Consider the following 27,529-nt stretch of genomic DNA (forward strand, 5'->3'; position numbering starts at 1 on the left):
ATGCGTGACTTTGATAAAATTAAAAATGAGGGCGCCTGGGTGCTCAGTTGTTAAGCATCTGCCTTCAGCTCAGGTCATGATCCCAGCGTCATGGGATTCAGCCCTGCATCGGGCTCCTTGCTCCGCACAGAGCCTGCTTCTCCCTCTCCCTCTGCCTGCCTCTCTGCCTGTCTGTACTCTCTCTCTCTCTCTCTGACAAATAAATAAATAAAATCTTAAAAACAACAACAAAACAACAGCTCAGAAGGGTTTACAGTGCATGCCTAAGTAGGGTTATAGATCGTTACACAACTTGATATTTAATTACCTCTTTACCCACGGTGGCAATGAGAGAGTCTTTAGAAGGCAATTTAGTTGTTGGCAAAATTGAGCACCTTTAACATTGAGAAGTTTTAACTTTCTTAAGTGAACAAAGACCTGATAAAGGCGAAACATAGAGACTTTGGCTTTCTGGGTAGATAAAAGAAAGAAGAAACTTTGTTTATTATTTCTTACCAAAAACAGACCAACCATCCAAGAAAACTTTGTCTCTAACAGAGAGAAAAGCCAGATCTCAGTCTTACACTAGTGTAGTTTTATTTTTAATTTATGTTTATTTATTTTTCTTATGTTCAGTTAGCCAAACTACAGTTTTTAGGGTAATGTTCAGTGATTCCTCAGTTGTGTGTAACACCCAGTGCTCATCACATCACATGCCCTCCTTCATGCCCGTCACCCGGTTACCCCAGCCCTTGACTCTCCCCCGCTCCAGCAAACAGTCTGTTTCCTGGAGTCCAGGGTCTCTCATGGTTTGTCTCCCTCTCTGGTTTCTTCCCACGCAGTTTCCCCCCTTCCCCTGTGGTCCTCCGCACTATTCTTTATGTTCCATGTATGAGTGAAACCATGTGATAAGTGACTTTCTCTGCCTGCCTTTCTTCACTCAACATAATCCCCCCCACCCAGTTCCATCCATGTTGGTACAAAAGTTGGGTATCATCCTTTCTGATGGTTGAGTAACATTCCATTGTGTATATGGACCACATCTTTATCCATTCATCTGCTGAAGGTCATCTCGGCTCCTTCCACAGTTTGGCTATTTTAGGCATTGCTGCTATGAACATTGGGGTGCACATGCCCTTTCTTTTCACTACATCTGTGTCTTTGGGGTAAATACCCCATTGTGCAACTACTGGGTTGTAAGGTAGCTCTATTTTTGCCTGCTTGTGATCTCTGCCTGCTTGTGATCTCTGAGATCACAAGCAGGCAGAGAGGCAGGCAGAGGCAGGGGGTGGGGAGGCAGGCTTTCCACTGAACAGAGAGCCCGATGCAGGACTTGATCCAGGACCCTGAGACCTTGACGTGAGCTGAAGGCAGAGGCTTAACTCACTGAGCCACCCAGGCGCCCCCGGTAACTCTATTTTTAACATAAAGATCTGCTTTAAAAATTACTGGAATTGTGGCGTATGTTTGGCCATTGGCCCTTGACATGATTGGTTGATTATGTTTTTATTTCTAAAGATTTTATTTATTTATTTTAGAGAGAGAGAGAGCAGAGGGAGGGGAGCAGAGGGAGAGGGGTTGTAGGGCCTGATCCCATGACCCTGAGACCACCTCCTGAGCTGAAATCAAAAGACAGACACTTAACCAACTGAGCCATCGGGCGCCTCCCTGGACATCAGTGTTTGAATTTACAAAGTTATCTCTTAAATAAAACATCAGCCTGGTTAATTTTGAAGAGAGACCGTGGATGGCTGAAGGGCTCCGGGTCGAATCAGTCTGTGGAAAACATTGGTGAAAGCGGCAGCGTGCTCTTGGAGCTGCTCAGAGAACCGTGATCCGTTTCTGTGCTGCTGACCTCTTGCTACTTCTTTGGCCGTCACACTACCATAGACTAGAGATTTGGTATCGAGATGGATAAGGACTCCTAGAGAAAGATAATTAGTCCGCATTGGAAGGGAGCATCATTATGGGTTCTTTGGACTGATTTAAGCTCTCTTCCTGCTGGGAAGTGCGTGACAAGTCTTCAGAGGGACGGCTCTAGAAACATTGACAAAGACAGGAAGCAGCCGTCACTTCTGTCATCAGTCAGACCTTTCTCCTTCTTCTCAGCCCCCGACCCCGACTCCTATCCTGGCCCCTGTGGCCCTTTCCTGTTCTGCAGGGAGTCACTCATTTCAGGCCAGTTGGTGACAGTGATAAGGATTGAGCCTTAAACTTTGTCATAAATTTATAAATCAATAAGAAAAAAAAAGTATCATTTGATTAGAGAAGGGATCACTTCTTGTCGCCCAGACGGAGGGCTTACGTTGAAGGCCAAGCCCCTCCTGGACCAGTGTCTCCATCATGGAAATGTTCTTTTCCCCCTATGCCTTAATCACCATGTTCTCATTTCCAGTGATTTTTAGAACAGCTCGCAGAGTCCAATTCCTGCCAATGAAACCTGTGCTGTAGCATCTCCTCGATGCCTACCCTGGAGAAGATCTCCACCTGCCCCCGACCTCTGTCCTGCACTGCCCACACACACCTGTGCCTGAGTCCTCATTCTCCCGTGTTGAGCCTGTAACTTTCTCCTGGAAGCATCGTAGGTGACCTGGCTCGGGGCTAATCATGACAAACAGCAGAAAACAAGGCACTGGACTGATCCCCCATTTCCCCCGAGACTGTAAGGTTTATAAGGACAGAAAAGTTCCTACTTTTCTCACCATTGGTTTTTCTGGGCCTTATACGCTCTGTGACTGAAATACACCTGTTAATCCCCATGCAAACGGCCCAGAGAGATTATGGGAATTGCCAGTCTGCACCCAAGCGGAAACCTCAAAATTCGCGAAGTGCCTGGCTTTCTTAAAGGAGAAGCAAGCTCTTGGAATCCAATAACAGATAAATGCATCTTCATGTGCGTTGCAGTGGTCTAGAGACGCCGCGGCAGCATCCGATATCCTTGAGGGTTGCATTAGATGAACGGGAGGCCGTCTGGCACAGTGAAATTCTCCTAATAGGATTTGTTCCCAATCTTTCTGCTTTATTACAGCTGGGACGCTGACAGCAGGCTGACCCACCGGCGGCAGACGATTCTCCGGGAGAAGGGGAGAAGGTTAGCCAACCGGGGACCTGCCTACATGTTTAATGACCGCTCCACAAGCTTGTCGGCTGAGGAGGAACGGTTCTTAGATGCGGCGGAGTACGGCAACATCCCCGTGGTGAGGAAGATGCTGGAAGAGTGTGTGTCGCTGAACGTCAACTGCGTGGACTACATGGGCCAGAACGCCCTGCAGCTGGCCGTGGCCAATGAGCACCTGGAGATCACGGAGCTGCTTCTCAAGAAGGAAAACCTGGCGCGTGTCGGGGACGCCTTGCTCCTCGCCATCAGTAAAGGCTACGTTCGGATCGTGGAGGCCATTCTCAGCCACCCGGCTTTCGCGGAGGGCAGACGGCTAGCCACGAGCCCCAGCCAGTCCGAACTCCAGCAAGACGACTTCTACGCCTACGATGAGGACGGGACGCGGTTCTCCCACGACGTCACGCCCATCATCCTGGCCGCCCACTGCCAGGAGTACGAAATCGTGCACACGCTCCTGCGGAAGGGGGCTCGGATCGAACGGCCTCACGACTACTTCTGCAAGTGCGGCGAGTGCAGCCAGAAACAGAAGCACGACTCCTTCAGCCACTCCAGGTCCAGGATCAACGCCTACAGGGGCCTGGCGAGCCCAGCTTACCTGTCGCTGTCCAGCGAGGACCCGGTCATGACCGCTTTGGAGCTGAGCAATGAGCTGGCGGTGTTGGCCAACATTGAGAAGGAGTTCAAGGTGGGTGGTCCTCGCTGAGGACTTGACCCTGCAGAAGCCAGAGTCCAGGGTATTTTTAAGCTTCCGCTGGGCACTCAGCATTGTGGTAGGCACTGTGGGCAGGAAGTAACTGCATGTGTTCTTTGAACAAGCTCTTTGTCAGAATGAGATATGGTAAAATTTTTAGAGATGTTCCACTGTACACACTTTGTTTGCTCTAATTCTCATCACAGCCTCAACAGGATACTGGCTGCTTCTCAGAGGAAGGGATGGGGGCATAGAAAGGGGGTGGAGGCTCCTGACCAACGACGGGGGATTGGCGGAGCTGGGCTCCGGGCACAGGCACGCTGTGCTCCAGCCGGGCTCTGTCTCCCGGGGGACGCGTCTGTGGGAGGTGCTGCTGAGACAAGTGAGGGGGAGGAAGTCATGGCGTGACCTGCGGGGCGGAGAAATAGGTACGGTACAGAGAGAAGTGGGAGGCCGGGATGAGCTCCGCAAGCCGGGGAGAGCAGCGTTTAGCTCAGACGGGTTCCCAGGGCAGTGGGTCCCATGGCATTTCAGCTGTTTCGGGCAGAATGCATGGGGTTCGGGGATGCCGGGCAGGGAACAGCTACGTCAGGGCAAGATCAGAGCAAAAACAGAAGCCTGTTTCTGTGAAAGTAGTCCTCACGCAGAAGGAACATGGAGGAGTCTTGTCAGAAAATGTGTGTGGCGGGAGCTGCCGGAGGCCGCTCGGTCTACCTGCTTGTGCCGCGTTCAGAGAGGGTGAGAGCCCAGTGTCCAGCCCAGCTCCCGCCGGTCACCTCTTCCCAGCTCGGAGGTCATCCGGCAGACGCTCAGTTCTAATTTGCTAATGTGTGGGGTGACCCAGCGTTAACGCAGCTGCCGGCTTCACTGTCCCTTTTGAGGGACCACAGTCACAGCTGCGTCCAGCTAATGGTCAGCGGCCCGTGCGTGACCTTACCTGTCAGTCTGAGAGAACTTAAAATATGAGAACACGTGTCAATGGATTCATGTGGTCTTACTCTCTCTTAAAAAAAAAAAAAATGCTTTGTTCGTGTGATTGAGAATTAGCAGTGACCCGGAAACCCTTTAGAGCTGATCATGAACAAAGAGCACGGAGCTCTCACATGCAGCTTTCCAGCGGACGCGCTTCCTGCTGAGCAGCGCTGCCCCACACTCTGCTTTTAATGTCTGATTGTACCCGCGGTGCTTGAAATTCTAGGCAGCATCGATTTTGAGCCTTACATGTTTGTCTTTAAGAGGTCGAGGGGTTCATCCAGGACCTGAGGGCTACCTGTGAGATACACTAGATGCACTGACGTTTACCTGCAGCCGCATGGGTATTTGCAAATGTCAGGGAAGGCTCTTTTCAGATCTTGTCTTTTTTAATTAAAAAAAAAATTTTTATTAACATAGAGTGTATTATTTGCCCCAGGGGTACGGGTCTGTGAATCATCAGGCTTACACACTTCACAGCACTCACCGTAGCACATGCCCCCCCAGTGTCCATCACCCGGCCACCCTCTCCCTAACCCCCCCTCCCCAGCAACCCTCAGTTTGTTTCATGAGATTAAGAGTCTCTTATGGTTTGTCTCCCTCTCTGGTTTCATCTTGTTTTATTTTTCCCTCCCTTCCTCCCACGACCCCCGACCCTGCCTCTCAATTTCCTCTTATCAGAGAGAACCTATGATAATTGTCTTTCTCTGATTGACTTATTTTGCTTAGCATGATACCCTTAGTTCCATCCACATTTTCATAAATGGCAAGATTTCATTTTATTTTTTTGATGCCTGCATAGTGCCTTCTTTTTAAAAAAATATTTACTTATTTGAGAGAGAGAGAGAGAGGGAGCGCACAAGCAGAAACAGGGACAGAGGGAGAGTGAGAAGCAGACTCCCTGCTGAGCAGGGAGCCTGAATGTGGGACTCGATCCAAGGACCCAAAACCAAGAGCTGGATTCTTAACCAACAGAGCCACGCAGGTGCCCCATATCTTTCCTTTGATGAAATGAAATAAAATAACTGTGTTTTCCTGAATGCTTGCTCAATGCTGAACACCAAGCTAAGCACTTTGCACATGTAGTTGAACACTTGTTTAATCTCACCAAACCTCGGTTTTCTCACTAGCAAAACGGGAATAACAGTAACATGTACTTCGTAGAATGGTTCTACCCTATCCGAGGTCACCAGCTAACAAAGGAGGATCTGTGGTTTGATTACAGGTTTATTCAAGTATAAAAGTCCCAGCCCCTAGCCACTCTACTTGGTATGGGTCTGGGAAACATAAGCGCTTGCGTCCTTCCTAATCTGTCCCCAGGGCCCTGACTGACTATTGCATGAAAGGGGTAAAGCTGTTTCCTTGTGACTTCGTAGACTCTCTGACCTGGTAGTCAGACAGTCTGGAAGTAGCACAAGCCATTCTCAGTTAAGCATAGTTCATTGTATCAAGCTGCCCTTAGAGAGCCCGTCTGCACCTGCGGTTAGCAACGTGTCATGTGTAGATGTCACTAACCTGGAAAGGAAGCTGCTTGGCAGGGTTCCCAGACAGGAGCCCGAGGAGCTGCCTCGCACATGCAGACTTCCCCCAAATATTACCTGCTGACTAACATCTGGCGCCACTTGTAGTCCAGCGTCTTCCTCTCCTGGTTCTTAGGGGTCTGCCCGTCCCAAGCACACCAGTGGTTTCAGGATGAAGGAGACAAGCGGCAAAGCTGTGGCTCCAACAGTGAACTCTGCCACTCAGGCTGTGGGACGTCAGGGGACCTCAGAGCTTTGAGGTGCAAGATGGGAGTTGTATTCCTTGCTTCCCACATCTTCAAAGATCAAAACAGAAATGCCTTCTACAAACAAGAGACAAAGTGACAGAATTCTTCAAGGCAGGGAATTTGGGGGCCAAACAGAGCAGGAATTAAAGCCCGATTTTGATACTAAGTGTCTGCAGGATCTTGGACACATTATCTAACCAAAGTAAATGAGGCGACTGTGAAGATGACGGGAGAAAATGGAATCCTTTTGCAGGGCAACAAGCCTGGTTAATAGGTTTTCTTGAGGAACATGGGGCTATAAATGGTCTCTTTTCAAGGAAGAGAAAAAATAGGGAGGACGTATTAGAAAGACCTGAATGCAGATGTCAGTGTATATAAATTTGAGGTTTTTTTTAATTGAGGCGTCGTTGACAGACAGTGTCCCATTAGTTTCAGGCATGCCACACAGTGGTTGGGCAAGTCCGCTCCTCGTACTGCCATCTGTCACCGCACAACGTTATTGCACGACACTGACTGTGCTCCCTGTGCTGTGCTCTTCCTCCTGTGAACTGTTCGTTCCGGAACTGGAAGCCTGACCTCCAGTCCCCTCCCCCCATTTTGCCCAGCCTCTCCCTCTCTCCTCTGGCGATTGCCAGTCTGTTCTCTGTTGATGGGTCTGTTTCTGCTTGTTTTGACTCTTAGATTTAACATAGGAGTGTTTGTCTTTCACTGTTGGACTTATTTCATTTAGCGGAATACCCTAAACGGCGAAATCTCATTCTTTTTCATGGCAGAGTAATATTCCATGGGGGTGTATACACCCCTTCTTCATCCATTCACCACTCGCGGGCACTTACCCCACTTACACACTGTAAATAACTACTGTAAATAACACCGCTAAAATCAAGGGGTGCATGTGTCTTTTCAAATTACTGTATTTGCTTTTCTCTGGGTAAACATCCAGTAGTGGCATTACTAGATCCTATGGTATTTCTATTTTTAATTTTTTTTTAAAGAATTATTTCTTTATGTTGAGGGGGGCATGCACACACATGTTAGAGCAGGGGGAAGAGCAGAGGGAGAGAATTTCAAGCAGACTCCCTCTGAGCTCAGAGCCTGACAAGGGGCTCGATCCCATGACCCTGAGATCATGACCTGAGCTAAAACCAAGAATCGCTCCCTTAACCCACTGAGCCCCCCAGGAGTCCCTTACTTTTTTGAGAAGCCTGCAGACTGTTTTCCATAGCATCTGTACCAATTTGTATTCCCAACATTGCCAACAGTGCATGCAAGTTCCCTTTTTTCTACATTCTTGGCAACACATTGTTTCTTGGTTTTGCGGTTTTAGCCATTCTCACAGATGTAAGGTGGTGTCTCATTGTGGTTTTGACTTGCATTTTTCTGATGAATAGTAATGTTGAGTATGTTTTCAAGATATGAATTTTTGACGTTTGAATATTATCTAAACTTTTTAAATCTTCCCAACATAATATTAGGCCATCAGTAATAAATTAAAACAAAAAATATTCTTAAATTTCCTTTTCTCCAAAGAAAAGAATCTTGATTTTCAGAGTTTGTATTAGATCTTGTCTTTTGACCCTGATTTTGGTTTAGTTCCTCAGTAACAATGTATTAAATAGATAAATGACATATATTTGTTTTTCTCTGGAGCCTGTCCAAATGTCCTGTGTTTCTCAAGTTTACCAACCGGGTTTACAAGATCTTCCAAAGATCTTTCAGATGTGGGTTATGTCCTTGCTGATGAGGTCGTGAACATAAGAGATACTATGTATGCAAAGTAGTATGATCAGGCTGGTGGGAAGTTGCTTACTTTGTATCTTTCCTGAACCCCCCCACAGAGTTTGGCAGAGTACATGACTTTTCCATAGCTTGGATTATGTTTTAAAAATCTCCTTTCTTTGGATACGAAGAAGATCTTTATGATGCTAAGATAGTTCAGAAATTACTCAGCAGCACAGCAATTAATGCACATTAAAAGAATAGTAAACCTAAAGATAGAATTTTCCCATTTGTTTTCTCTACACACAGTCAAGTCCCTGATAAATTCCAGTCGGTAGCACAGCACATGTGCTACTTCTCCCTTACTGATATTTGTTCTGCTTTGTCTGTCCTAGAATGACTACAAAAAGCTGTCAATGCAGTGCAAAGACTTTGTTGTTGGACTCCTTGATCTGTGCAGAAATACGGAAGAAGTAGAGGCCATCCTGAACGGGGATGCTGATGTGCGCCACAGTGGGGGAGATCACGCTCGTCCAAATCTCAGCCGCTTAAAACTTGCCATTAAATATGAAGTAAAAAAAGTAAGACCAGGCCTGATGCCACATTTACATCATTTCCATTTTCCTTGGTGCTGCGTCAGGATGAAGGGCCGCCATGATTACCTTGGGCTGAGTTTTTCTAATCTATAGGTGCACAGGGGAAGTCCTCTGTAATCCAAAGAGCCTAGCTGTGAGTCATTGAACCTACTGTACTTGCCCGTCTTTGAAATCTACTTATTTATGTCATGATTGCTGCTTTCCTTTTACTTAACCAATGAAATAAAAATGATTGCTTGTGTCCAGATTATAAGGTATTGGTTATAGGGGAGGAACATCAGTGTTTAAGACCCAGTTCCATTTCCCATCTGTTGATGTGTTCCAGGACCTAAGCCCTCCATCCTTCCAATGTTATTTGTGGGGTACTTTCAGTCTTGGTCTTAATGGAGTGCCCACATTCATGATTGCTTTCTTAAGTTAAATATCTTGAAAAAATCAGTTTTTAAGGATAAATTCTATAAAAAAAGTCTGTATGGATTTTTTATTACATAATAAAGTAGTCTAATAAAAATCATACATGCTTATGGTAAAGCAGTATAGACATGCTTTTTCCTTTTTCCCTTCACAACTTTTTTTTTTAGGATTTTACTTTTAAGTAATTTCTATACCTACTATAGTACTTGAACTAATGGCCCCAAGATCAAGAGTCACGTGTTGCAGGGACTGAATCCACCAGGTACCACTCTATATTCCCAATTCTTAATGGAGAGTAGTTAATCCCTATTATATTTCTCTCCACAAATTTGTATCTTGGACATCTGCACATCTCAGTCAATAAACCTCCATCTCATCTTTTCAAAGGCTGTGTTGATATATTATGGTTCCATTTAATCAGCTTACTATCAGAGAGTTTATTTTTTTCTTTCAGGTTTTTGTTAATTCAAAATATTTGCTAAGTTTCCCTTCACAGAAAGTGTGCCAGTTTATATACATGCCGGTGGTGTATCAGAAGGCTTATTTTTTTTATACTCAAGATGTGTGTTGTTAAATCTTACCATTCTGAGAAGATAAACATTGTATCATGTTTTAATTACCTTCAAGGTTAGTCATCCTTAAGTGTCAGTAGTTCCTTTATCTAACTTTTCAATTTTTTTAAATCAATTTTTATTTCACATTATTGTTTTTTGTCTATCACATAATGTTGCCTTCTGTCACATGTGGCATTCATTTATAAAAATAAATATGTGAGAAAAAAATTCTGAAAGATAACAAGTAGAATTTAATTATAAAGTTTTCTCAATTGAAAGAGTTTATGGCACAGGAATAAAAATACATCAATGGTATAGAATACGTAGTCCAGAAACAGACCCATATACCAATGGGGGTAAACAGGTGTAGCCCTGTAGGTCAGTGTGGAAAAGGTGGCCTGCTTTCTTATTTTTACTTTTTAAAAGATTTTATTTATGTATTTAAGAGAGAGAGAGAGAAAGAGAGAGCACGAGCAGGGGCAGCCGCAGAGGCAGAGGGATAAGCAGGCTCCCCGCTGAGCCGGACTGGAAGCCGGGACCCAGCGATCATCACCTGAGCTGAAGCCAGCCGCCCAGGTGCCCTGTGGTGTGCTTTTTTAAAAAAAGTATTTAAACAAATAAATAACAGTATCTAAACATCTGGGCCAGTAAGATCTTGGCATCACTCTTTCAAGACGGGAAAAGACATGTAAGGGTCCTTGTGCTCAGCGTCGATGACTCTTTTTATAATATTAAATTTCAGAGTTTTTTCTGTGCTTCCAAAGAAAGCCCGTTAGTCATAAAGAAAGAGTTTGATAAATTGGAATCCTCAAATTGACGTAATACCTATTAGAACCTCCTGCTGCCTTGCTTGATGTCTGTTAACTGGGTGCTTCACGTTTATTCTTTCTCCAATGGTATTTTTCACGGGAGATCACAGAACGTGATACTAGAACCCAGGAAAGGGGTTCCTGAACTTTTCTCTAACCACGCTGTCTCCCTTGCTAGTTTGTAGCTCATCCAAACTGTCAGCAGCAGCTTCTGTCCATCTGGTACGAGAACCTGTCCGGTCTACGGCAGCAGACGATGGCGGTGAAGTTTCTGGTGGTCCTCGCGGTGGCCGTGGGATTGCCCTTCCTGGCCCTTATCTACTGGTTTGCCCCGTGCAGCAAGGTATGTCTGCGAAGCCTGCCCGTGCGCCGTCCCCCGCAGATCTGTCCCTCTGTGCAGGTCCGGGCCAGCCTGGCAGGGGAAATTTTCTCTCCTACAAGAAAATCTCATGGAAGCCACAGCTGGGCTGAAATAATATTAATGTTTTTAATATTACAAAAATAACATCTATTTGCTATAGGAGATAGAGGGGGAAAGTGATGGAAAATTAACCCGTAATCCCACCACAGCTGGGTCGAGAAAGAAGACGGAGTCACTGTTGAGTGCATTTCCTTTCCATCTCCTCTGGAGGCGCGTCGGTTCATACATTGCTATTAAATTTAATGGGGTCATAGTATGCATGCACAGCTATCTCAAATACAATCCTAAAAGATACTTTTCTTGTCTTTTATTCATCTGCTGGCAAAGTTTGAGATGAAAGTTCTTTTTCTTGTATTTATTTTGGTTACCATGACCAGATAAATCTTATTTTAAATAAAGAACAATCAGACAAACACTAATGTGACGCTTGTGGCAGCGAAGAATATTTATTTTAGGGACAGAATACACTCTAACAGGACAGCAAAATCCATCTGCCCAGACTTTGGTGGAAAGCCCATGTTGGAGTGGACCCCCTTTCCTGAGTGTGACAGTTCGGTCTGGAACACAATTGCCCTGTCATCGTTGCGGGAACAGGCACAGGATTCTGTCCTGCGTTAACAACAGTCATACTCGTGTTTTTGAAGCCACATTTCTGGAATGGCTAAGTCTCAGCTCTGAGAGTCAGACTAATAATTCTACGGCTCTGTGGCTAAGACGTCTCTCGGGCCGTCCATGTGCCGTGTAGAAATGTCATTCGGATCCTCGCTGTTCTTGACATGGCGAGCTCGTTTTCAAACACCTGCAGCAGGTGGATCCAAACACCTGTGTCTCCATGGCCAGCGTGATGTCTTCTTGTTACTTAGTCACACAATCGCTGCGTTAGCTTGCAGGGACCTTTCCAAGTGGGTCCTGGTGACCGCTGGTGCCAGCTTCCTGCACAGGGGGAGTGACCAGGTTCCTTCTAGTGCCACGATGGGAACTGCTGGGAACAGATTCTTCCTGGGGGCAAAATCTGTCATTTCCCTTAAAACATAGAAGGCCCCCAAGTTGAGCTTTTATAAGTAAAACATAAATGATGAAAAGAAAGAGATTTACTAGAATGAGAAATTAGTAACACAGATTTTCTAGAAAGCTGTAATTTTTCTGTTCTTCCCTTTGTCATAGAGATGACAGATTTCAGTCTGAAACAGAGATTCTGAATCATCCTTGTGGCCCCCGGGCGGGGGTGCCCGGAATCACCCTCATTCCCCGATGACTCTGTGGTCAGCTCAATTGTAGTATCTTTCCAAACGGAATGACTGTCCTTCTCCATGTGCATCCCAGGGGGTCCAGCACCTGATGCCTTCCAGAAGGCATCTGTTGTCAGTTCTTACAGTTTCTTAGATTTTTGACTGAATCCTCATTAACCCGATTTCCTTTACTATTTCTTCTTCCCTGGTCATGTTTCTTCTTTGGCATCTGCTCTCCATCCTCATTTATGAGCCCCGAGGCAAATAATCAAATTAAAGGACACGGTTGAGGTGTTTTTTTAAACTGAAGTCTGTTTTCCCGCCCATTATTTAGCCTTTGAAGCATGATGAACAAGATGGTTTTCACAGTCTTCCCCTTAACAATGAATATAAACATTTACAGGTTATGGGGGAATATTTGCTTAAGCTGTATTAATGCTTTTATTTAAAATACTGTTTTAAATACTAGGGGCACCAGGGTGGCTCAGTGGGTTAAGTATCCAACTCTGGATTTCAGCTCAGGTCATGATCTTAGGGGTGTGAGTTCAAACCCTGTACTGGGCGTGGAGCTCCTTTAGGAAAAAAAAAATACCACTTTCAATACTAAGCAGTTTCCAGCACACCCATGAGAATCAAGCCAGATCAGCCCACAGGCTGTGCACCTTGACAGTGTCCCTGTGTCCGTGTAAGGTTGGTTTTCTTTCCTCAAGTCTGATTTCTTCTTGCAGAAAGTTTTTTCTTTACTTGTTTTCTTTTTCCACCATAACCCAAATAGTTTTATGCTCATTACAATAAAAAGAGGTCATGTCATGACCTCAAGTTATTTTAGCTTAAGCTAGCGTCAACCTTTTAAAAATATGTTTTATTTAAATGTAATTAATTAACATAGAGCTTATTATTGGTTTCAGAGGTAGAAGTCAGTGATTCATCACTTGGATACGACCCCCGGGGTCATCACACCGTGTGCCCTTCTTAATACCCGTCCCCCAGCCACCCCCTCCCCCACCTCTTCCCTCCCAGCAACCCTCAGTTTGTTTCCTACAATTAAGGGTCTTTTATGGTTTGTCTCCCTCTCTGATTTCATCCTATTTTATTTTCCCTCCCTTCCCCTCTTTTCATCTGTTTTGTTTCTTAAATTCCACGTCTGGGTGAGATCACATGGTATTTGTCGTCCTCTGGCTGACTTGTCCTGCTTACGGTGGGATAGGTACCGTGCAGCCATCAGGAAGAGCCTTGCCATTCGCAGCGACGTGGCCGGAGCTAGAGGGTATCATGCTGGGCGATGCAGGTCACTCAGCCATTGCTTCAACCTTTTCTGTTCCTGTGGGCGCCTGGCCGTTAGGTGTTTCGTCATCTGTAGATACTGGAGAAAATATAATATACAATATCCAAAGCCAAGTATCTCTTCCAGCAGTTACCCTCAGGAAAGGGTCAGGTGTGTCAGTTACCTTCTTTACAGTTTCTTATTTTTAGAAATCTGTTTACAGCTGAGCATGTATAGATGACAGATTTTACTAAAATGGGTAACTCATTTCAATTCCTAAAATCCACTGAATGGTGCCAAAATCTCCCTTAGTTTAAAGAGACACACGGCTCTCAATGATCTGTAGTAAGAAACAGAGGGCATGGGGAGCGGGGTGGCGCAGTCGGCTGGGCGTCAGACTCTTGCTTGCACTCAGGTTGCGATCTCGGGGTGGTGAGATCGAGCCCCATGGGCTCAGCCGCGAGTCGCTGGACATTCTCTCCCTCTGCTCCCCTCCCCACTTGCACTCTTTCTCTGTCTCTAATTAAACAAATCTTAAAAAGAAAGAAAAGAAATAGAGGGTTATGAACATCCAAACACACCATGTCAGTTTCCTGCCAATCAAATTCTTATTTGTTTTGTATTTGTTTGCTTTTTTTTGCCTTTAAACTAGCACGTTTCATAGGCAGCAAAGGTGCCTGGTTTGAGTCTCCTCTCCCTTTCCTGAGTCCAACCAAGAGGGGCCCCACCGGCCGGAGCAGCCGGGCAGGAGTCTCACGTTCCGCCCTGAGGGACAGGACAGTCCAGCTCTCGTCCCAGAGCCCTGCGCCCTGCGCCGCCCCCCCCCCCCGTAGGCAGCTTTGTTCTCAGCCCTATTTTTATCCCCAACCTTTAAAGAGTTCACATTTTTACAGAAACGTGGTTCAGGACCAGAGGCAAAAGAACATCAAACCTACCTTGTCATGCACGTGTTCTCGCTTCACCCTTATGAGGCTCCATCTGAACAGGATCTCTAAAAACACCCCCCCAAAAAAAATACTCTTTTTTTTTTTTAAAGATTTTATTTACTTATTTGGCAGAGAGAGATCACAAGCAGGCAAAGAGGCAGGCAGAGAGAGAGAGAAGGAAGCAGGCTCCCGGCTGAGCAGAGAGCCCGATGCGGGACTCGATTCCAGGACCCTGGGATCATGACCTGAGCCAAAGGCAGCGGCTTAACCCACTGAGCCACCCAGGCGCCCCAAAAAAATACTCTTTGATTCAAGCTAATGAGCCTTCTACGGAAGTATGATTTTTAGACACTTGTGTGGCAGAGTTTTACAAGGAACTTTGCATTGGCTTTGCCTCTGTCTAGGTGTACCTAATTCTGTGGATCCGTTGGCCTAAAGCTACCGAGCCAGGTCTGGACAGACAGACGGAGATAATACTTGAAACTCACACCCACCCTCACACTCTGCCTGGAGTAAGATTCTCAGTGTCAAGAGAGAAGAGACTAGGGTGCCTGGTGGTTCAGTCAGTGAAGCCTCTGCCTTGGGCTCAGGTCATGACCTCAGGGTCCTGGGATCGAGCCCCATGTCAGGATCCCTGCTCACGGGGAGCCTGCTTCCCCCTCTGCCCCACCCCCCGTTCATCCTCACTCACATGCTCTCTCGTGCTCTTTCTCTCAAACAAATAAATAAAATATTTGTTAAAAAAGAGAGAAGAGACTCAACTATGATGTATTTCAGCTTTAACATTTATGATTTTGGAAAACATGGACAAGTAAGGTCTGTAGGAACAGAGAACATTGCCACAGCATTTAGCTTTTTTCCCATAGGAGAAGCACTTTCTTTTTTTCCCTCAAAGAAACTTCATTTATTTTTTAAAAAGATTTTATTTATTTATCTGACAGAGATCACAAGCAGGCAGAGAGGCAGGCAGAGAGAGAGGGGGAAGCAGGCTCCCTGCTGGGTGGAGAGCCCGATGCGGGACTTGATTCAGGACCTGAGATCGTGACCGGAGCATAAGGCAGCGGCTTAAACCCACTGAGCCACCCAGGCGCCCCTCTGTCTACTTTAATGAAAAAAACAGGCAATTGTTTGTGAACCACATAGAAGCATTAACTGTGAGCAGCAATGCCTGCTTTCGGATTCCAGCCCCACTGCTCAGGAGCGGTGTGACATCTCGGCCGGTTTCTGGACTGCCCATCCTCTGGTTCTTCATCGTCTACACACGTTTTAGTGGCACCTGCCCTCAGACTGTGGTCACGGTGACGTGAGTGGACAGAGTACAACACTGGGATCATACCTGGCACAGAAGCGTGCTAACCAGGTGTTGGCGGTGCTATAAATTACACACTTTTCTGTTGTAACACATTCAATTGAAAATCTGTGGAAAACCATAAGCCGTCTCCTCAGAAAACCACACATACATACTGAGTTGTTCAGCATTGGGGGGGGAGATGCAGAGCCCTGGAGACTCATCCCGGACCCAAACCGTCCCCCTGGCCCCAAGGATTTGTGCATTGCACACACAGACTCATCCTGTGCTGGGACCCCAGGAGCTCCAGCTGCCTCCGTGCTTCCCACAAAGAGCCTGATTTTCACATCATTTAGGACTTTCACTTGCTGCCACTTAGCTCATGAGGGAGTGAACCTGGACCTAAAGTTCCCTTGTTGGGCTTTAAATCCAGCCTCGTTCCGGGACCTTGTTCCGAGTACCTCATGGGAGCTGCCTGTCTTTGGGGTCCTGGTGCTCAGGCTGCTTCTCCGGTTAGCAGGACACCAGCCCCGCAGCCTCCCCAGCGCCTGCCCGGGCTGCTGACAGCTGCCCGTGAGGACAGCAGGCAGGACAGACATGGGCCAGCGCTGAGCCGATTCCACTCCTGACCATCACTGCTGCTCCTCGACACCCCAGGCCCATGGAATGAGTCTGGTGTTCGTGAGCAGTGATGACACTATGCTGTCCTTGGTTGTAAAATATACTGTCAGAGTTAGGTAGTATTTTAAGAACTTAAGTATCCATTAAGAGGAAAGTGAACTCACTGAATTATAAATCCAAAGCATCAGCCTACGTAGATGAGGGATGGGACCAACATTTTCAAACAGCATAAAGGATTTTTATCCGTTCACCGGTTCTATAAATACACACGATTGTCTTAGGAGAGCGCTGGGATGCACAGATACAGATTCTCAGGTGTATGCGTGTGTGTTTTGCCAAGTGAAGGGAACAAAGCTAAGATTCTCTTTCGCTGTGCGTTGTGGCAGATGGGGAAGATTATGCGGGGACCGTTCATGAAGTTCGTGGCACACGCTGCCTCCTTCACCATCTTCCTGGGATTGCTCGTCATGAACGCGGCTGACAGATTCGAAGGCACCACACTCCGTCCCAATGAGACCAGCACGGATAATGCGAAACAGCTGTTCAGGATGAAGACCTCCTGCTTCTCGTGGATGGAGATGCTTATTATCTCCTGGGTCGTAGGTAAAGACGGGTCATCGTCTGTGTGGGCGTGTGGCCTTGGCAGAGGCTGAGCCCTTCGCACGTCAGGTGCGCAGATGCACCCCGTGTGACACAGGCCACCACACACCAGGATTTCCTGTGTGTTGTTTGCGTGCGGTTATCCTGCGGTCATTACCAGGGGCACAGTCTTCTCACACACCACAGGCTCCTTAAGTTTCCAAGAAAAACCCGGAAGAAAACAGTAGGATAGAAATCTGGCCAGGGAAGAAGTAATGCTGTTGGTATTTTGGGAGAGCTGGGACTTCGCATTTAAAAACAGCCACATGATTTTATGTTGAGATTTAGTAATAGGATTTATTTATTTATTTTAAGATTTTATTTATTTATTTGACAGAGATCACAAGTAGACAGAGAGGCAGGCAGAGAGAGAGGAGGAAGCAGGCTCCCTGCTGAGTAGAGAGCCCGATACGGGGCTCCATCCCAGGACCCTGGGATCATGACCTGAGCCGAAGGCAGAGGCCTTAACCCACTGAGCCACCCAGGTGCTCCAGTAATTGGATTTATTGAACAGCTATTATGTACAGACCTGCTGGAAGCACTTTCCATACATCAGATCCCACAGTTCTGCAGTCTGTAACATGACACTGACGTCTGTGTCCTAGTGTTTGTCTGAGACCCCCCACCCGGTCACTGAAGCAGAGAGAAGGCTTAGGTCCTGTGCTGCTTGTTATTGGAATCAATCGTACTTGTTGTTAAATATAATGCAAAGGAGAAGGTATTTCAATCGTATGTTTGTGAATGAAACAATTCAGTAGTTAGGTGGCTCCTTTGTTAGGTGAGGAGGGTCCCCAGGTGACTAGAGAGCGCCCTTGCAGGACGGAAGTTAACGGGGGTCAGGTCGACATGTAAATTTATCGCTGAAACCCACGTGACCACTACCTGAGGTGGTGTTAGGGGAACATGAGCATACACAGACGGAGCATCTAGGTCTGAGTGAGGAGGGTGTAGGCAGGGCAGAGCAGGCCTCCCTGGACAGTACCTTCCATCTAAGACTTTGGAGATACGGCAGTGTCACCAGACTGAGTGTTGGGGGACTAAAGGCACTACAAGTCCTCGAAAGGTTGCATGGGAAGCTGTGGAGCTAGGACGGCCCCTGGCACAGCTGAAAGGTCAGGTGGCGGCCCCGCTGGAGCTCAGATGTGTGTCCCGGAGGCGCCCTCCCACCCTCACAGCCCACCCTCCCCGCGCTAGCACCCCCAAGTCCCGGAGCGCAGGTGCGTGTCTAGAGCGGTGCCCTCCCTCCCCGCGGAGCTCCGTGCCTACCCCGGCCCCTCCCCCTGCTGGAGCGCAGGTGCGTGTCCGGCGGAGCCTCCGTGGAGCGGAGCGCAGGTGCCTCGGAAGTGGGGGGCGGTAGGTGGGGTGGTGAGGTGGCCCGCGTGGCTTTCAGCGCCGGGGACGGGACGCCAGCGCGTCTTAGCGAGGTCACAGCAGCTGAGAGGCGGGTGAGTCCGGAGGTGAGAGAGCACCGCGGCCACCTCCGCACCGAGTGGGCTGAGGGCGGGGACTCGGGTCCTGCGCGGGCTTCACTGCGCACAGAGGGGCTGCGTGGACCGCACCTGGGAGTGCTGGGGGGCGGCTGCGCTCCAGGGGCGGGACGGGAGGGGGGGAGCTGAGGAGCAGGTCCGGTTGTGGGGCCCTTGGAGCGCGGGTGGGGTTTTCCGGAGAAGATGGCCACGAAGTACTGGGAGGCCCGGCACCACATCGCCTGAGGGAAGGAAGCAGAGCCTGATCTGCTGCGAGTTCTTTTGAGATATGAGATATGCCTGGCAGTGACCGGATACCACCCAACTAGGACAAGTGTGACATTTCACTGAGCGTTTATGTAAAATAAGAACGGTCCCTCGGATGCGGCCTGTTTGTCATCAAGCTAACGGCCCACGTGCCGGCTTTGGTGTGTGTGTTGGTATAAACGCGGCCCCTAACAGTGCTTGGCACCTAGAAATGTATGTTTAATACATTCCTGATAATTATGATTATTAAGCTTTTCCTTAAGAGTCATACATTACTTTCAGGGATGCCTGAGTGGCTCAAAGTGTCCAGCTTAGATGTTTTAAATTTTCATTTATTTATTTATTTATTTATTTAAGATTTTATTTATTTATTTGAGAGGGAGAGAGCCTGAGTGGGCTCAAGCTGGGGGAGGAGCAGAGGGAGAGGCAGACTCCCACTGAGCAGGCAGTCAGCGTATCTCCCCTGCAGGTGCCCCCGAACATCTTTAAATACGCTTATATGTGTAGAATCAATGGATTAAAGATCGTCGTTTGATGGGGCCTGGGTGACTCCGTCGCTGACGTCAGCTTAGGTCTTGATCTCAAGGTTATGAGTTCACACCCGAGTTGGGCTCCATGCTGGGTGTGGGGCTACTCAAGTCGTAAAGGAGTGAAGATTGTGGTTAGAGCACTCTCGGGCTCTGTCCGCTTGTCTTCTAGCCATCCGCTGCGATGGCTGGACTGACACCTGTGGGGACACGGGAGGCAGGCTTGGATGGGTGGCCTGTGGCCTGGCTTGGAGGGTTTCGAATGGGAGGCTGAGACCTTTCAAACTTATTTTGTTTTATGGAAGAGCGAAGCCTGGACTGAAATTGAATTGGATCTATTTTCAACCCTTTCCAATGCAGGCATGATATGGGCCGAATGTAAAGAGATTTGGACAGAAGGCCCCAAGGAGTACTTGTTTGAGTTGTGGAACATGCTTGACTTTGGTATGTTGGCCATCTTTGCGGCATCGTTCATTGCAAGATTCATGGCATTTTGGCATGCTTCTAAAGCCCAGCGCATCATTGATGCAAATGATACTCTGAAGGACTTGACCAAAGTCACATTGGGAGAAAATGTGAAATATTACAATTTGGGTGAGTTTGGAGTGCACAGTCAATGTCAGTTAATAAAAATGCACAGATTTCTGATGAAAGCGAGTCAGTCGGAGTTCGGTCACTACTCAGTTCTCACAGAGTTCCTGGCTTCTTCGGAAGTGTCTGTGTCTGAAGGAGCGTGCTCTCTCCTGCCTGTGGTCTTCCTCCTGGCTGGAGACCTCTGGATCCCGAGAACCCTGTCGCGTTCTCTCGCGGACCAGTTGGTGCACTGCCATTGCGAATGCCTGTCTTATGTCTTTGATTGTTTTTTTTTGTGTCTTTCCAAGGCAGCACACGTGTGAGTATCCCTTCCATTTAAGGCACTAAACTATGCAGCCACGAGGGACCAGTGGGATCCCCAGATGGCTCCTTGTAAGTCACACGGCTGTTCCCCAACCAGGCTTTCAACTCGAGGGGAAACAAACAGAAAGCTAGAAGGCCAGATCCCAACCTCTAGTGCTGATCAAGTTCAGGGTGGACAAGCTAGTACTGAGCCCCCAGAATGAGGCCGATGCATCTTTGGGTCTCTAGATAGCGGTGGACAGAGCAGCAGGTGTGAGATGGTGTGAGATGCCTTCACAGAGGAGCGGACGAGAATCTCCGGGAAAGGAGGACAGAGCTGAGCTCAGTATGCTCAGTTACCACCTCCCTGGGTAGCAACCACGGGAAGTATTCCCCCTCCCCCCCAGGAGGAAGGGGAGACAGGGATGGAAACAGATTTGGGGGGTGCTTAGGGGAAGTCCCTGCTTGAAGAACCCTGGGGTAGGGACGATAGATCCCTTTTGAATGCTTATTTCTAATGCCCAGTAAGAAATCAGTTAACATTCAGCTGGCATCTCTGTGAGTTTCTTGGCTGTATCATGTAGAAATCTCTTTATCCGTATTTTCTAATGTTTATTTTAACAGTCAACACTTTTTCAATATGAAGAATTTTTAAATGTGACAGCTGTCTCTTTATACATTGTACTTATAGACTTACTATAAAACAAGAAAGTGCTTTCACTAATTTTCTTGTATCCCTTCTTGATTTCATTTCCCAGCAAATAAGCAAATATCATCCTGTTTTTCCTCTTTCTAACACGTTGTTTTGCAGTTTTCTTCATAACGGTTTCATTGGGTTTAATGACCTAATATAATAATGCCAGAAAAATGAAAAAAAATGAATACTGGCTACATTTTTATGGGAAAATAGAGTTATTTGAGCAACCAATAAAGATTGTTTCTAGTAGGCTGAGTACCTGCCAGTAGTTTGCAAGCCCTGGATTACATTACAGTGGGATTTTAGTTTAAAGTCAAATAATTAACACTACCCCTTGTAGTGCCAAGTGTGTTCTGAACGCCAAATATATGTTGGTTTATTGAATTTTCAAATAGATGAGAGAGGGAAGTGGGAGTATCTCATTTTTAAAGGTGGGAGTATCTCATTTTTAAAGGTGGGAAAATGAAAGTAAGAGAAGTTAAAGAACCTGGACCAGTTTTACACAAAGACAGACACACACACAGGAATTTCTGCAGGTACCAAGTCCCTAGTTCAAGCTCTCAGCTGCAATGCTATATTTTAATGGAAAATTGCCAGCAAATCAGGAGAATTGTCTTCTTATAATTCAGAAGCTTCAATATGCTTGACCCTTAAAGATCACCTTTCCATCAGATATTTGATTGCTGATGTAGGTCTGTTTCTTTAACAGAAAAGAAGTTCCCTAAGTCAACAACTTACGGAAACTCAGGATAACTCTTGTCTTTCCTCTTTCCTAGCCAGGATCAAGTGGGACCCTTCTGATCCTCAAATCATATCTGAAGGTCTTTATGCAATTGCCGTAGTTCTGAGTTTCTCAAGAATAGCTTATATTTTACCAGCCAACGAGAGCTTCGGACCTCTGCAGATATCGCTGGGGCGAACAGTGAAGGACATCTTCAAGTTCATGGTCATCTTCATCATGGTGTTTGTGGCCTTCATGATCGGGATGTTCAACCTCTACTCCTACTACATTGGGGCAAAGCAAAACGAGGCTTTCACCACGTAGGTGATCTCAGGAGCGCGGGTGGTGGGGACTGTAGATTAACTAACTGTTAGCTCGGCAGGGCACATAGGTGTCCCCGGGGTGGTCCCTGATGTTCTGGAAGAGATCTCATCTCATTCTCTTTAGCAGAACAAGAGGATTTTTAAATAAATTGGAAGAATTCGAAAACATAGGTACCTGCCTAGTACGTAGTGGTATTAGCAAGTGTTGTTAGCCCCAGTTACTGTGGTAAATACCTCGCTCACGTCATTTTAGGATCTGCTTCACAACAAGAAGAAATGGCAGCTCAGACAAGTTAGTAACTCTCTGCACCTTGCAGAGCCGCAAGCCTGCAGAAAAGCTGGGACCTGAGCACTTGTCCTGGCCTCCAGCCCCGGTGCATGGACCCTGTGCTCTGACTGGTCAGAGACGCCTGGGGACTGGGAAGACGGTCACCTTCCTCACCCACCTTATCACTGAGGAGATCCAGCTTGTCGTAGTGACGGGAGCATTTTTTTTTTTTTAAGATTTTATTTATTTATTTGACAGACAGAGGTCACAAGCAGGCAGAGAGGCAGGCAGAGAGAGAGAGAGGGAAGCAGGCTCCCCGCTGAGCAGAGAGCCTGATGCGGGGCTCGATCCCAGGATCCTGAGATCATGACCTGAGCTGAAGGCAGAGGCTTAACCGACTGAGCCACCCAGGCACCCCATGACGGGGGTTTTGACTTAGATTTACCACGGCCGCAAGTGTGTTTTCCTAAAGCACGCTTACAGTCGATTACTGAGCTGTTAGGTCGTCCGTGTTGCAGTGAGAAGCGCTGACTGAAACAGAGTCCAGTGTTAGTCGTAATCTTCTCCAGTCCAGTTTACCAGAGAACGAAAGCAGCTTGGCTAAGCCGAGGGGCTTCACCGTGGCCAATACTTACCCATAAAGTGTTGACATTCCTCCCCAAGACTCGTCAGTGATGTTGGTAATAGTGTCTTTGTTTATACTGTCATATTTTCCTTAAGACATAAACACTATGATTACCTATTTATTGGAAACGAGCAGAAGTATAGATAAGCAGGAAATGTAATAGGACTCCAACAAATTGTATGATATTTATCAAATAATACATTTAACGCTTCCATTGCCAAGGCTCCGGGTTGCTTCAGTGTTGCTCTCTGTGGTTATGAGGTTACGTTAATAGCATTTTTAAGGGCTTATTATATGCCAGGTTTTGAGCTGAGAGCTTCATTCCTGCAGCCCTGTGGGAAATGAAAGTTACTGTACCCATTGTACAGAAAACAGGTTCAGAAAAGGAAAGGATTTTCTCATGAATATCTGCAGATTCGCAAAGACGCTACATCAACTCACTCTTATTATGGGATTACCGTCATTCACACACTGTACTGCTTTCTCTCCTTATTTTCCCCAGAGTGGAGGAGAGCTTTAAGACCCTGTTCTGGGCGATCTTTGGACTTTCTGAAGTGAAGTCGGTGGTCATCAACTACAATCACAAGTTTATTGAAAACATCGGTTATGTTCTCTATGGAGTCTATAATGTCACGATGGTCATTGTTTTGCTCAATATGCTAATTGCAATGATCAACAGTTCATTCCAGGAAATTGAGGTATAATTTCTGTACATCTGTACGCTCTGCGACTACCTGTTTTGACTTATTCCAGGTGTTGCCTCAGCAATGGTGATGAAGCACGTGTTCCTTTTCCTCATTTTTTCTTGCCTGTTTTATGTACTTGTCAGTAAGCTAGAAAATTTTAACTCTGCATGGAGAAATGTGTGATTCACTATTTTAAAAAAAAACACCTTAGAAATACTATGTCAGCTTGAATTTATATTTTATTTTAAAAAATATTACTTACATTATATATTTAAAAAAAATAAATTATTTAAAAAAATTATTGCTTACAAACACCGCTAGTCTCCAAATCTTTTTTATAGTGATGTTCAAAATTGACCTCTTCTTGGATTTAGAGTGACAGAATAAATTTTGATTCTAGAAATTTTGGTCAAATCTGTGATCTCCTGCAGAATAAATTCATCAAATTTATGAGCTACTGCAGAACAGAAGAGTGAATGATTTTTCATGGCTTCTTTTAGAATGTAGAATAATACATTTATATCTTTCAGGGTACTTATAAACACATGCACATTTTGAGATCCTTTGTTCTGTAAGTCTGGTAAAATTTCAGACAGGTTTTGGAAAGAGTGTCTGAGTAGAACTTTAGCCTTGAAGACAAGTCTTGGACTGGTCTTTGGGGTTTGGGAGTGTGTACAGGCATTGAGCTCCAGGCTGTTAGAAGAATCTGGGTAATTCTGTTTATGCCTCTCGTTGCTGAGCTGTCGTGTGTGTTTGTGTAGGACGATGCTGATGTGGAATGGAAGTTTGCAAGGGCCAAGCTTTGGTTTTCCTACTTTGAGGAGGGAAGAACTCTACCTGTTCCTTTCAACCTGGTGCCAAGTCCAAAGTCCCTGTTTTATCTCTTACTGAGACTTAAAAAATGGATTTCTGAGAGGTTCCAGGGCCGTAAGAAAGGTTTCCAGGAGGATGCGGAGATGAACAAGGTAATTTGATTTGATCATTTAAAATTACATTTTTAAATGCAGTGATCATTCAAACCGCTGTATTCCATTCCTTTAAAAGGAAGTGGTCCATGAGGGCACGTCCAGTCATTCCCCAACTGGCATGGTCTTTTGGCTTGTGTCTGTTCAGCAGGCACTCATTTCCTACTTACAAGAATGTGGGAGAAATTCGTGAAGTGTAACCGTAATAATGAGTCGTCTGTGGTGTGCGTCGTGGCTCTGACCTCAGCCCTACCTCACCTTCAGTTCACACAGGATGGGGAAGTGGCAGCCGCCCGTTACGACCTGGGGGAATCTGACAGACTCTTAGCTTCTACACTGAAGAACAGAGACCACCTGCTCACCACCTGCTCGCATGCAGTCTGGGAGACTAGGCTTGGCACTGAGTGGTTCAAGAGAGAAAGACGCAGGGTAGTCGTTGGAGCAGCCGTCCTGTGGGGCAGTGCGATCTCAAGGAGCCGTGAAAGACATACAGCGTGTTGAAGTGTTTTGAGCACAGGCAGGATGTTGTACAGACGTGTGTACGGGGTGGGGACAGTCGTCTACACCCAGGAGGAGCACTGAGAGAGAGATTTGTTCAGAGGAGAAGGGCCTACATGGGGACAGGTGTGCCTAAGGTGTTGTAGGATGGGGAATGGAAGGAACTGGCTGTTCCATCCCCAGAAGGAGGACTGAAGGGGAACAAGGTAAAGGTCTTTGGGTCTCCCGAAAGGTCTCCCATTTTGACTAGGCTGTATACCTAGTCAAATATTTTCTTTTTTGTCGTTTGTTTGTTTTTTGTCTCTTCAAAAACAGGAAGAGAGGCAATGGGCAAATTTGCAAATAGTTCAATTTTAGTTCTATGTAAAAACAAACTTGTCCTAACAAGATCTATCCAACAGAGGGGGCTGCCTTGTGAGGTAGTGAGTTCCCCGTCATTGCAAGCAATGCTGCAAGGAAATGCTGGGTGACCACTAATAGGAGTTTTTAGATCTGCCTACAGTGAGTGGGCAGTTGAGCCAAATGATTGAGAAAAGAGAAACATTCTAATTTCTGCTCTGTTTTGCTACTCACCACTTGGGGCTCTCAAGTAAACAGTAGGCTCTCTGAGCTTCAGTTTCTCCATCTGTCCTATGGGAATTCATATCCATCATAAAGATAAAATCGAATAAATATATGAAAGGGCTTTGAGTATTTTAAAGCCATGTTTAAGAGTCCTTATTATTATGCTATTGTGAAACTTTTGGAAGACTACCCCGTTTACTGTATCTTCCAGCGTCGAATGTCTAGAGCCCAGTGAGCCGGTGCAAGGAGCGTCTCTCGCTTCACTTTCAAGTGTGGCCTTCACAGGCGTAATTAGAACTGCAACCTGAGGGGCGCTGGGGGCTCGGCCAGCTGGGTGTCTGACTCTTGCTTGAGGTTCTTTCCCTCTCTCTCCCCCTGCTCCCCCCATAAATGTATAAATTAAAAAAAAAAAAGAAAAGAAAAGGAAAAGAAAAAGAACGGCAGCCCGAGTGAACCTGTTGTGCAGGCGAAGCCTCCGAGGGCTCCCCATCTTCTGCTTCTCTTGTTTCTCTTCCTGAACTTTGCTGTCGAGTTAGACCGGGCGGCTTTGAAAATATGGAATAAAGACTGTAGTTGGTTCTGTAATTCTTCGTGTAGAATTTGCAGTTGTGTTCATTTTACTATCTATTCTTAGTTTCATTACTTTTTTCTGTCTGTTTTTGAAAGAGGAATGAAGAAAAGAAATTTGGGATTTTGGGAAGTCACGAAGACCTTTCAAAATTACCACTGGACAAAAAACAGGTAAGATCACATTGGAAAATACAAAGTCCTGCATCTCAGGCTTATATTTTCAGAGAAAAGGACCCATGTTTAGAAGCAGTTTCAAGAAACAGGTAGCCGTCATGAAAGAAGTTAACTATTTTAATTATGCCTCCAAGAACCTGTTACCGAGAGCTGAACGTGGTCGGGGTGTATTGAAGGCAGACATTAGACGTAGACTTCCAGTACTTGCAGGCAGTGAAATACAGCAGCAGTGATGGAAAGGAGGCAGACGGAGAGGGTGGAGGACCTCACTGGGGACCGAGGGGGACACGAGGGTCCCGAAGCAGCGCAGGTGTCCAGGACGCACCTGTCGTGGCTGGTCGGGGAATTCAGGGCCTGCGGTCCTCCACGCGGTTGGTGGGGAGCAGTGTGCCTTGCCGGGGCATGAGCTCTAATGTGGCTCAGATCCTGACCGTGAGCACACGGGCTTCCTCCTTCTGGCGTCTGTGTAGTAGGGCACACGCACGCCTGTCACTGAGGGGCATTGCCGACGATGTCACTGGGAGAAGGGCAGGGTACGTAGTGAATGGCAGCAGACGGCTGCGTGTCCCTTCCCCTCCAGACCCCTCAGGCCTAGGGGCTGTGGGGCTGGTCCGGTGGAGGCTGCGTGGTTCTCCGGGGCTTGCTGCAGTCCTGCGAGGGTGACAGCTTCGTGTGTCCGCATCACGGAGCAGACCAGGCCACAGCTCCCCTGCCTGCGCTCAGGAGGGTGCCACGAGCCACCCCGTGGGGACAAATGCCCAGAACCAAGGCCATTGCTTTGTTTTCAAGCTAAATCTGTGACCTCCCCAGACAAGGCGGGGACGCCGAAAGTATCGATCTGGCTTCGGTCTAAATACTGGAATATTGGGACCTCCCCGCACCCCCGCCCCTCACAGTAGCTCCTGGTGCTTCCCCGAGCCTCGGTTTCCCCATCTGTCAACCAGGGAGGCCAAGGCTGAACACATCTCACCGGCCTGTTGGGAGGAGTCGGCAATGCTTTGTGGAGAGCAGACCCACTTGTGCTGAGTGGTGATGCTTGCGTGAGAACAGGTCATCGCACAAACACGGGCAACGTCAATGGAATCACAATGCCCATTTTCCTTTATGACAGAAACCATAGTATCTTGGAAATCAAATAACTATTTCTTTGTAATCTCTCCAAAAATGTAGGAAATTAAAATTTATTTTAATCATTTTAATCATCTAAAAATGCACTTTATATCATTTTGTAAAAAGATTTATTTATTTGGGAGAGAGAGAGAGAGAGCACGAACATAGGGGTGGGGTGGGTGTG

The 27,529-nt window shown here is 46.7% G+C and overlaps 1 protein-coding gene across 1 annotated transcript in view; it reads left to right on the plus strand.

Moving 5' to 3' along the window:
• Nucleotides 1-27,529, plus strand: part of TRPC6 (transient receptor potential cation channel subfamily C member 6) — a 98,877-nt gene that overhangs the window by 62,774 nt on the left and 8,574 nt on the right. Inside the window, exons 2-10 of the mRNA XM_044260167.1 lie at nucleotides 3,008-3,782; nucleotides 8,643-8,828; nucleotides 10,799-10,963; nucleotides 16,756-16,972; nucleotides 19,629-19,862; nucleotides 21,618-21,882; nucleotides 23,281-23,476; nucleotides 24,226-24,429; nucleotides 26,158-26,232. Coding sequence (XP_044116102.1) covers nucleotides 3,008-3,782; nucleotides 8,643-8,828; nucleotides 10,799-10,963; nucleotides 16,756-16,972; nucleotides 19,629-19,862; nucleotides 21,618-21,882; nucleotides 23,281-23,476; nucleotides 24,226-24,429; nucleotides 26,158-26,232 — 2,317 coding nt within the window. The remainder of the gene's footprint in view (nucleotides 1-3,007; nucleotides 3,783-8,642; nucleotides 8,829-10,798; nucleotides 10,964-16,755; nucleotides 16,973-19,628; nucleotides 19,863-21,617; nucleotides 21,883-23,280; nucleotides 23,477-24,225; nucleotides 24,430-26,157; nucleotides 26,233-27,529) is intronic.

Source organism: Neovison vison, chromosome 7 (genome assembly GCF_020171115.1).
Source record: "Neovison vison isolate M4711 chromosome 7, ASM_NN_V1, whole genome shotgun sequence".
NCBI lineage: Eukaryota > Metazoa > Chordata > Mammalia > Carnivora > Mustelidae > Neogale > Neogale vison.